Source organism: Miniopterus natalensis, chromosome 10 (assembly GCF_054644295.1).
Source record: "Miniopterus natalensis isolate mMinNat1 chromosome 10, mMinNat1.hap1, whole genome shotgun sequence".
In the NCBI taxonomy this organism is placed as follows: domain Eukaryota; kingdom Metazoa; phylum Chordata; class Mammalia; order Chiroptera; family Miniopteridae; genus Miniopterus; species Miniopterus natalensis.
Genome location: NC_142090.1, coordinates 10585777 through 10597831, shown reverse-complemented (window position 1 = coordinate 10597831; position 12055 = coordinate 10585777). Strand labels below are relative to the sequence as shown.

At 39.0% G+C, this 12055-nt stretch overlaps 1 protein-coding gene across 2 annotated transcripts in view; it reads right to left on the bottom strand.

Moving 5' to 3' along the window:
* The window catches only part of DGKI (diacylglycerol kinase iota), a 375957-nt gene that overhangs the window by 141376 nt on the left and 222526 nt on the right, over positions 1-12055 (bottom strand). For both annotated transcript variants that reach the window (XM_087820996.1, XM_087820997.1), the window contains exons 14-16: positions 11877-12014; positions 8718-8796; positions 643-698 (exon numbers count right to left, since the gene is read on the bottom strand). In XM_087820996.1, the coding sequence (XP_087677122.1) occupies positions 643-698; positions 8718-8796; positions 11877-12014 (273 nt within the window). The remainder of the gene's footprint in view (positions 1-642; positions 699-8717; positions 8797-11876; positions 12015-12055) is intronic.

Sequence of the window (12055 nt, the reverse complement as noted above, 5' to 3'; positions counted from 1 at the left end):
TTTAAAAATTTATTTTGACGACCTTTCCTGACCTGATTTCTCCATTAGGTGCCGCCCATGAGAATGTCTTGCTCCCCCCACTCTTTTATTTCTACTCCCTCTATCTGGTGGTATAAAATTAAACCACACTTATTCTTAATATCAATATTTGAAGTATTTTTTTCTTTCCGGCCATTCACCCCCAGGGATGCCCTTCAGCAGGAGGAGAAATTAAAAGACATGTTCCCCTTTCATCTCATACATGATTCCATGAAAAGCTTCCCATGCTCTGCCAAGCTCTCATGCAAGCACTGGCACATCTGCACCCCTGTGGGAACGACATTCGTACCCAAGACCTTCCACACATTTCTCAGGCTCCCTAATTTCCCCGCTCTCTGGTTGGCTTTGGTGTTTGTCTTACACATCATTTGTTAGATATCATCTCAGCACAACATGGAGCCTCAGCTCTCTTTTTGCCAACTAAGACATACGTCTTTACTTGTCTTCTTAAACCAAGACGTCAGGCATCAACCACGCACAGGCCCACATGTAAACATCTGAGACGTACATGCAGTTGTTTTTAGTATAGTTAGCATCTATATTGCCAACAGTGAATTAACATTAAGTAATAGGCAATAATTATAAACTAAAATATATACTTACCCCTGCATAGAACATTTTATTTCGAAAACGACTGTTGAATTTCTCTGGATTTGCCTCTGCGAAAGGGAAAGGGTAGTTTAGTTTTGTTACGGAGGCCTCACTGAAGGTAGAGACTTAGACTAGCATCCCTTCCTCTTCCTCCCCCTCACAGATGCAACGGCCCACCAGCCTCAATATCATCTTCCCCGGGCTGCAGGCCGTGGTCACCGCTGTCCAGTGCTACAGAGCGTAGCCACGACTGGCAGAATCAGCATCAACCGGCGACTGTTGAAAGTGCAGATTACTAGGGTCTACCCGGATCCACGGGATTAGAATGCCTGGGGAGTGGGTCCAGGAACCTGTGGCTTAGCAAGCTCTCCGGGTGACCCTCATGCACAGTAAAGGCCGGAACACTCTGGGCTCTGTTCAGATAGAGGGTTGGCAGGGATACAGGGCCCGGGTGCTAAGGGGAAGGGGAGGAGGCGTGATTACTTGCTTTGACCTCTATAGGTCACGGTTCCCATAAACTGTGTACACAGCTTCCAAGTGTAAGTAAAATGGGGAATTCGGGTAAAAATTAATGGAGAATTTGCTTTCCCATTTTGCAAAAACTCCTAACTACCATCTGCACTCTTATTTGTGACAGGCCTTGAAAAACACAACTTGATTTAGTGGAGATATATAAACATATATATGCAGATCACCCGCTGAATGGCCATTTGACAGCAGAGACTCTGACAGAAAAACGGTTTAATTTTGAGCTTGCTGCTCTGTGTTATATAAGTTGAGGGCCACAAAAAGATTAAATGAAAATGTGCATCAGAGAATTTTCATAGGAATTCAAGGGATCTATAAAATATCTAAATGAAACATCATTTTCTGACATTCCCCACAGCCAGTATTTTTGCCTTCTGCTACGCTCATTAACCCCTTCTGAGAGTGAGGTCTTTTCCAAGTCACTTCTCATCACACTGGCTGACTAGCTGGAACTCCAAGTCTTAGCCCTATTTTTGAATGGCAAACCCCGAAAGTTGTTGTCTAGATGAAGAAAAGTAACCAAGAGTTCACTCACTAAGACTGGGTTGAATAAAAGCTACCAAACCTCAGGAAATAATTCTGGACATTATTAGATTATTTTCATGATTATGGCAACATAACATTAGCATAAGACAGAGACTGGGTTGAGGTTTGGGAACATTAGGAAAAGGTAGTGTTTTTCTAGATTGGTTTTTGAGAGTTATCTTTGTCTATCCATGGTTCCTGTATTTCAAACCTCTCCTTAACCATTCACCCTCTTTTACCAAATTAAGTACTGTAACCCCAGAAACAAAATAAGACATAAAGTAAAAGGTTAATTTATAGGACAAAGTAAACAAAAAGATAAAAATGGTGCAAAGTGCTCCACCTCCTTGGTCCCCGTTGTTGGCCCCAGAGTTGACCATTTTTACAGTCTGGGCCGTCTTCAGGATAAATTTGCCTGCTGAATGGCATGTTTTTTTTAACCTTTTTTGACCCAGATTTGTCTGGGTACTATTTTCAGTTGCAGTAACTCTTGCTTTATGGAATCAGAGGAAAATGAGAATTTTTGTTGCTATGCAATTTATTGTAGGTATATTGGCCCTAATTTTAAACAAAATCAGATCCAACTATTGAGCAAGTTATAATGAGAAATAGAAAATGACACCCACAGTGCTAGCAAATAACTTTTTCAGGGCACTGATGTCCAAACCTATTAAATGAATCATATGCCAACCATTAACATTTACTTTTTTAATAATGTATGGTTTGGAAAATACCCACATCTTCATGAGGTTTTCCTATGAGCCTTGAAGAACTGAAAAAAGTGTTTTTTCCTTTAAAGAACTAGTGTGATTTTTCTCTCTCAAGAGATGGAAAATGTTCTGTAAGACCCAAAAAGACTAAAATTAAGAAGTAAACTGAGTTTTGGTGATTTCTCTATGCTCCCTTTTCTTGATATAGTTGGAGTCCACACTCCTTGGTCAATAAGAAAGTTTAAGAGCTCTTGCTTCTTAAGGAAGCTGCATCTGTCAATTGGTATGAAGTAAACCATGAAAGGCCACCCTCAAGAAAGACCAATAATCCCCAAAGTATTGCAAGACCCTGGCAGTGGAAGTGTCCATGGTTCACGGCTGCAGCTCTAGATGGCCCATCTTCCACGAGAGTGCGAGATAGTGAGATCCAAACACACACTGTGTATGTCTGTGCCATTAACCTAGTTACAATCTGATTAGACACCAACATGAATTGTATTAGTTTTCTATTCCTGTTAACTTGGCAGCTTAAAATATTCATTGATTTTATAGTTCTCTAGGCCAAAAGTCTGGACTGGTCTCTCCAGGGTCCTCTGCTTAGGGTCTTACCAGGCCAAAATCAAGGTGTTAGCTTATAGAGCTCTTATTGAGAGGCTCTGGGAAGGATCCACTTCCAAGCTCATTCAGGTTAATGACAAAATCTATTTCCTTGCATTTGCAGGAATCAAGTTCTTTTTCCTTGCTGGCTGTTGCTAAGGGTCCACTCTCAACTTCCAGAGGCCTCTTGCATTCCTGGGCTTGTGATAACCTATCCATTGTTAAAGCCAGTGACAGCACATCGAATCCCTACCTGACTTCCTGTTCTACCTTCCACCTTTGCTTTTAAGGGCCCACGTTATTACACTGGGCCCACCCATGTAAATCCAGAATTATCTTTCTATCTTAAGGTTAGCTAATTATTAACCTTAATAACATCAACAAAGTCTTTTTGCCATGTAAAATAAAATAACCAAGAAGCATGGCCCAAATGGCAAAAGTCATGGAGGCCAAAATTCTACTTACTATTGTCTACCCTCTGGTCCCCATGACTCACAACCTTCACAAATGAAAAATACATCCACTCCCTTCTAGGTCCCCCAAAGGTCTCATCCCATTATATTATCAACTCAAATCCAAAAATCTCATCTAAATCTCATTAGCTCAAACTTCCCAAATCCCATCATCTAAATCATCGAAATGGTTTGGCTCTGGATATAATTCATTTATAATGATGATGAGGCTCTGGGTAGAATCCATTCCATTGACCTAACATATTAATCCTATCTTTATGTACAACACAATAATATGTGTGCCAGCAAAATGGGATCGTAAACCCTACTTTTGTCTGTAATTGGTCCTGTATATTAGGGAGATATTCATAGATAAAAGTTCAACATTATGTTTATAAAAATCAATAAGCAATTTGAACCCTATATAACTCACATATTTTATATTATTTTCATTGAACACTTACCCAAGACTTCAGTAATATATACATAAATGACTTCAAAATCTATGCCTACAATAACATTGTCATCTTCAATTTAAATTGTATATATTTTTTAAAGATCTTATTATTTTTTAACATAATTTTCCATTCAGGACATTTTTTTTTACCAATATTATCTTCATTGTCCCAACACCACTGCAAAAATCTTTCATTATGTAATAACAGGTCATCTAACCCATCTTTATCACAAACTCATATCCCTCTGTACTTTTTCTTTCCTGTCTGAAATACCCTCAACTGCTTACTTGTCAACATCACACTCCTCCTTTATCTCCCCTTTCTGGAAACTTTCCTCTGACACCTTTCCCCTGACAACAGTCCCAGTGAACTCCTATATGATTCACTGCCCACACAACTAATCCTGCCTGAACTATATATGTCTTTCTAGTTTTATCTTTTGTATATGAGCCTCTCCCTCCAATTAAAATTCCATTCCTGTAGCAAACAGGAGGTAGTCCCTGGACTTGGCACAGGGACCACTATGTTATACACCTGAAAGTAATACAAAGTAATATTGAATGTAAGCTGAAGCTGAAAAAAATATTAAAAAGTGAGTTAAATTATTTTAGATCAGATTAAGTAATACTGATTTATTTGTTACAGAGAATACATGTAATCAATTCATAATTATTTGTTCTGATGGACGCATGCTGTAATTCAGATAAATTAATCCAAAGAGGATTAAGAGTTTATTATATTAAAAAATAAACTATATTATTTCACAGCTGAAGAATGAATAAATAAATAAATACATAAAAAGACATGGTCTTTTGAGCTTGTGGAGTTTAGAGTGGGAGAGACAGGTCTGAAAATGAAAAGTAAAATGTTATTTGGTATACGCTATAAAGAGATGTCTGCCAGAAATGAAGCGGTGGTTACAGATGAAAGAAATTATCAGAAAAGTGTTCCAGAAGCAGGTACACTTGAATGTGGGATGAGTCGGTACCACGCAAAGGTTCAGGATGGAAAGCAAGCTTACGGACAGGGAGTCTCGCACAGTAAGAGTTTCTCAAGGGCAAGCCTCGCTTGAGCCTTCGTGCCTAGACAAGAGCCTGGAAGCGAGTCCTTCGCAGGGATGGTAACGGTGAGATTCAGCAAGCCACTGCAAACAACACGGTCTTAAAGAAATCTGCTAGTTCTCTACATGAATCATGGAACATTCCTAATCCTTTGAAACGTGCAGATCTGCACGACTGTGTACTCAGTGAAAATGGTAAATCCTTAATCAAAGTGAAACACTGCCTCCTCTAGAGTCATAATTGTATTTCTCTGACCTTGTGGCATAAAGTTCAACTTCTCTGAACAATAAATTCAACGAGGTAGGAAAATTTAAACATCTAATCTCAGACTAAAAGTTTGATGTGTTTAATATCTTCCATGTCCAAAGAAAATGACAATCTAATTCATACAGCTGGCAGAGTGAGACCCGACTTTGCCACCTGACAACCATAATCATTGTTAATATCTTTATACATTAATAGATGGAAATATTTTCAATGTATGTCCTAAGCACTGTCATACTGCAATAGTGATTAAAGTACTGGACAGGACTCCAACTGAACATTAAATGACCAATCCTATTACATCTCCAAATTCTGTTCCAATGATTGTACTTCTGGATACCCACGCAGCAACCATTCAACCACATGTGGTGTGGCCACTTGGAGAATAAGAAGGCATCTGTTTTCCCATCAAATGAAATATGCCACCTCTCTGATCAAACCTATAAACCCAAGTTATTCAAATGTTTGCACTCTTTATGAAAAGTCAATCAAAATGTAAAGACTTATTAACTCCTTGCTTGATTTTTCTATTGGTAATTCTAAGAACATTTATTTATATGGTAATGCCACCAATAAACTGTCTCAAAAAAAAAGTCACTTTATTTGTCCCTTCTAAAAGAAATATAATATAGGTAGCAATTCTGAAATCTGCATTTGTAGCATATCAATTTGATGGGTTATTTCACATCTATGCCAAAAATTGTTTCGGCACTTAAATTTTTAAAAATTCTGCCTTAGTAAGATTTGTATTTATTTCCTATTTCATGTAGACTGGGTTGGCATGATTCCCAATTTGAGGTACTATGTTTTTTTACTGATACCTAATAGGTTATTCTATCCAAGCTCATTTTTACAATGGCTCTCGTGAGACTCTGAGTCACATTCCAAGTATTTTATACAAGCAAGTTTTATCATGAAATCTCAAACTGTGAGTGGTTGTGTTTGAGAACAGTTTGAAGTCTGGACTATGAGTTATTTTGGCTTGAGCACAGCCACTCATTCCCAACAAAAATAAGTGAATTCACCCTTATTGAAAATCTGGTCTTGCTATCTTTCTTTCCCTTCTGCAGCTGAGCTTGTGGTTTCTTGACAATCCAGGTAAGTATATGGGGAAAATTCGAATCAACAAAAAAGCAGTTTTAAAAGAATAATATTAGCTTGAGTAATTATATTTTTCTAATAAATAGTGATTTTATTTAATGCAAAGAATAATAGATTAACAGATACTGAGAAGCTCACATCCCTGGTCTAGGCGTGTCACCCAAATCTGTTTGCAATATTCTGAGGATATTTATTTTGTACCATCTGTGTGTCGTCTTCATGAATACTGTAGCTATTACTCTTAGGTGACATTAATTCTCCCTTATCAACTTGTCAGGGGCTGGTTTTCCTCAAGGGCTCTGGCTTACCTGCAGGGCAAATGTTTGATATCAAATGAAAGCACTTACACTAAGCCTCAGCAACAGACTATTCAAAAATTAGTATAAGCTTAGTATCTTTCAGCTAATTATAATCACACACATTTACACTGTGGTTTATATTTTGTGAGGTGTATATGTATACGTGTGTGTGTGTGTGTGTGTGTGTGTGTGTGTGTATATATATGTATACATATTCCTCTCTAATATGCAACAGTCCCATAGCTTAAAATAAAATTTAAAAAATCACTTTCCTACAAGAATTCTCTTCTAAGCCTGGTCCTTCCATTTTGATGTCTATCTGTTTTCCCCTCTCATTCTGAAGCACAGAAGTGATCATTAGAGTACAAGGAAATGTATTAAGAAAACTTTCAGATTAATTAGACCAAATATTAAGTTTCCTTGAATGAGCTCATTGTTGGCCACTTACTCATTTAGGCCAGAATGTCTATTTGGGGAGATCCATGCCTTAGTGAATTATATTACTGTATACCTATTGCTAAGAAAATAAGAATTTTATTAGGAAGTCCAGATTCAGGTTCTCCTGAAGAATATGAGAAAAAATAGGGTAAGAAATGGAAAAAGGAATCTCTATTTACTTCCCCCAATTAACTCGCCTCAAATACAGGAAGGGAATGGGTTATAAATGTCGGCCCCAATGTAGGACTCTCTTACTAATATCCAAGAATGTTCTGTTGTAAGGAGATGGGGAGGGTGGTGATGTTTCTGATTTGGGTATTTGATATTTGTGATTCTGTTATCAACCACCCTTTCTATCTGTGACTTTCTGGCTAATCAGAGAGAAAGACCAAACTAAGGCCTCTCTTAATCAGTACTGCTTTTATTTGGTACTGCATTTGACCCTTGAAGCCTCAAGAATCATGGAAGAAAAAGTCTACCAAGACTGCTGAATTTACGAAGAAAATTATAGGTTTGGGCTTCGCTTATAGTTTATATTCTAACAGCCTTAATCCTATAGCCCCACTCTTGACCTTCAGTGCATAAGATTGTGATCAGAATTTTCCCTGCATTATTACTGGAATCTGAACATTTAAATTATAGCTTTCAGTTCCTTGTTTTTAAAACTCTGTGAGTTAGAACTACTTCTACTCTTGAAGAATCTGGAGGAAAATAGTTAAAATAATACCTCACTTGTGATTTTTATCTCACATATTACTTACTACCCTATAGCCTAGCAGTATTTTGGTTGCATCTTAACGTACCCACAAGGGACTTGGTACAGATATAGTTATAGATACAGGCACAGACAGAGCTGCATACTATAGTTACATTAATAAGAAGAGAGCTTAAGAGAGAAAGAGAGAGATTAAGAGAAACCAAGAGAGGTTGAAGCTTCAAAGCATAAGCCCAAATCCTCAACTTTCTCAGTTCTGAAGACAAGGAAGTTCAGACAAGGAAGTTAACCACATCATTATTTCATCTTCTCTTTCAAAAACTGTTTTGCTCCCCAATCCTGACCCCATCTGTACTCGTACTTAAGCGACCACTCAGCTTCTCACGCCTCTATCTCATCCAGGGAGGACGTCCCGCACCTTCTGAACCTAATCCAATCACCAGCACTCCCTCTTCTTTCTACCCAGAGCGCCCATGGTCGCCTATTGTTCTAGGCTGTCTGTTGTCTTTTTGACACACACGGGCAGGACTTCTTTGTTTTGCTACGAGGTTTCAGTGGCCCTGGTTATGAAGTGCTGCATTATAATAATTGGTGGTTTGAGAAGCTGTGAGTATCCCAGTGACTCTAGCAGAAGTATCTTTATTACTTCTTAGTAGTTCGCTAACTTCAAAGTTTCCAGTTAAATTTAAGAAGTCCCAAGACCTGGAGCATACATCTGGCCCCATCTCTGACCACCTTGGAAACAACCCTAAACAACGAGGTCTCAGGGTCCCATTTGTAGTAAGTTCCTGTCTAGCTCTCAGGGTCCTCCTGGAGGTCACAAGGAAATGGCACAGAGGCACACTGTCAACAGGTGAGTGATATGCAGACGAGAGGGAACCCGCAGGGCACCTGCTGGAAACTTCCTCCCGGGAGGTGGAAATGGAGCGCCATCCTTACCTCGGGATTCGTGGAACTCCAGCGTGACGTGGGCATCGAAGCCGAGGCTGAAGTAATTATTGAAAACGTTCAGAGGGAGCTGCAACAACGAACAAAGGGAGAGGTGAAGGTTCGGAACCAGGCGGAAAGGAAAATAAAGCTCAAGCCAGACCCCGTCTCTGGGCGTCCCTGGGAGAGGGGTCAGTCACAACTCCAGGCAGAGGGTGTTTATATGGAAGGAATGGAGATGTTTGAATTACTTCATCAGTCAAAGCTCAAATCAAGGAATACTCCGAAGAATTTTAAATAGTACAGGAAACAAGGGGTACAAATACAAATGAATAAATGAGAACCATTCTTGTGGATGTTATAATAAGAAAACCCTATTAAGCATGTTTATGATAGTTATAGGGAATGATTCACTATTCAACTTAGAAAGTAAATTCAATTGTAAGGATCTTGTCTAACCTACTTAATCAGTGAATACACTTTTTTTTCAAGAATTATGTTCAGCATATTAATATTGCAACTTAAAATGAATAGTATTTAATTTGTTTACCCTTCATCTATTTTTAAAAATATATTTTTGACACAGGTTATATAAGCAATAAGGCAGTTGGAGGTATTCAGCTATTCTCAACCTAGAGAAAAAAAGAAATATATATGTGTAAATATACATTTATTTATCAGTATTATGCAGATTCTTATTTAGTCTATCAAATCTTATATATTTTATATTAAATTTATTGGGATAACACTGGTTAATAACATTATGTAAATTTCAGGTGTACAACTTTGTAACCCATCTGTACATGCTACTGTGTGCTCACCACCAAAGTCCAGTCTCCTTCCATCACCATATACCTGAGCTCCTGTCCCCTCTTCAAACCTTGTGTCTTTACTATGACTGTGAAACACGCAAACACAGACATACAGTTGCGCACCCACGCCTTAGCTCTCCTTCCCAGACTCCTCCAGGCCACTGGCTGGAACTGCGCAACTGAGTAAAAGAGAGAACCACGTAACCTAAAACCTTGAATTAAAATTGCAAAATTCATGTGCTTTTAAGGCTGCAGCTCAATGTGAGAACAAGTAGAAAAGCATGTGGAAAATGTCAGAAGGGAAACGGTGATTCTTTCCCTTTACCTTCTGCAACTCAGAGTGGAAGATAAACATTAAAGTAAACAGAGAGGCGGTTTTACCTCCATTTAGATAACGTTTCCAGCTTTCTCCTTCAGAGAGAAATTCACTTCTCTCCCATTAGAAAGAAGCGTTTAACCCTCAAGATTCCCAAAGTGAGTTTATGACAGTGTTTCAGGTGCCCCTTGATAGCTAAGATGTTCTACTTGACAAGAGTGAGAACCATGTCCCAGGAAGAGAAAAACAAAATGAACCTTGTGCCAAGAAGAGAAAAATGAAAGGAGAGGGAGAAAGATATATTAATACAGAAAGAAAGAAAATGGGTTGCCTTGGTCTCCACAGAAATAAAGAATGAGCCCCCTCCTGGAAGGCCCTGAGCCAGAGCTTGTAAAGATTCAAAGGTCAAATCAGCCCTTAGAAATGGATATAAGTAACCAACGAGCAGGGAGAGAAGCTAAACACAATGCCAAGATCGTGTCTCATTTTCCTGGCTCCATATTTGAGAATGTGCAGTTCCTGCACTCAAACAAAATACCATCCTTATAATGACAGCAAGGGTCGGTGATCCTGCCAAGAATGCAGATACGTCCGTCTCTACCATTTATGTTCTTTTGGCTACAAGTCTAACCCGTGTCTTAGCATCCACCGATAACTCAGGGGAACATCTGGTCACCGGCCCATAAATAATATCCCAATTTAGTCTGTTATTAAGTTCTTATTCGTATTTTCCAGGAAAAATTGCCCCAATTTCCTACACATCTCTTCAAAAATCCATTTTCATAGCCTTTTAATTATCTGGATTAATGTTTCCTGGCTGCACCAAGAAGTCTTTCCATTACTTGAGCTGCTGGGAAGAGATTTAAATATAGATTTCTATTGAGGGCCTAATCATTCTAAGCTTAGTGGGGAAAGGACCTTAAAATTTCCATATGGTGCATTTCTCTTTACTTTGGCTGTTTTTTACCCAATTTCTATATGTCCAATACATTAGAAAGACATACCATATCCCAGGATGATAAGTGCTATTTAAACAACATTGTGACATTATGAACTCAAGATCAACTGAGCAGTCATGAGATCTACCAAAATACTTGTAATTTCTGGTTCATGGTTTAGGTGAAAGAATCCATGAAGACAAGGCAAAATATTTTTTAATGAGTAAGTAGATGTCAGGTTGGTCTAAAATCCTATCTGGTTCAGTCTATTTTAAGGCGGAAACATCCATGAAATCTTGGCCTCAGCCAACGGCATAATCCAACATAGCAGTGATGCTGTTTAAATTACACATGCCTGGGCCTTAACTCTGCATTCACTTAATGACACTCTCTGGGACTAGGCCTCCTGATCTGTATTTGTTAACAGGCACACCTGGAGATTCTTATGCACACAAAAGTTTGAAAACACTATCACAGAAAAGAAGTGGGAAGTAATATGGAGGAAGTGGCAACCTACGAAATTTATCAGAAATTGAGGCCGGAACTTAGAACCAAATGTTCCACTGAAGCTCCACACTAGTGTATTTACAAATATGTCCCTTGGTTTGTCTTGGGTTGAAATAAAAGCTCATTCACTGCAGGAAAGCACCAAGCCAAAACATTTATGTGGTCATCTTCAAGTCCCAAGCAAGTAATGAGATTGGCTTAGAGAATACTTCCTAAACATGAGAGAGACCTGATACCAAGCCAGAAATCTCAGGAGGGTGGCTTTCTTTTGCAAAAACATGTGCCTAATGCTTCAGAACATATATTTCATCTTCTCCTAGGTTAAGAGTTTGAAATGAACTCGAAAGATTAGAGTATGGATACATGTCTTCCTGGTGTGGAAGCTGAGGACAGAGGACAGTTCCCTGGGCCCTGGAAGCAGAAATCTAGGTCTTTAGATACCTATGGGGCACCATCATTGGGTAGTGTTAGACACATAGCCCTGAGCCAGAAACTCTAACACAATCCTGTTATCTCGCAGGAAGCAATCAGCACATGACTCTCCAGTCCACGAGAGACACTCCAGGGCTCCTTTCTGCTGAAGAAAGAGCTCTCTAACCTTACACACGCCATCTTCAAGCTCTTCTGGAGGCAAGTCTGGGTTTCTTTCCACGTGGAGGTTCCAGCGATCTAGTTGTACAATTGTCCCATCTTCTACTTGGCAAAGGATCTTGGAAACAGGTTCATCAGTGTAGCCCTAAAGAATCAAAGAACACCCATTGGCATCTGGAGTAACGA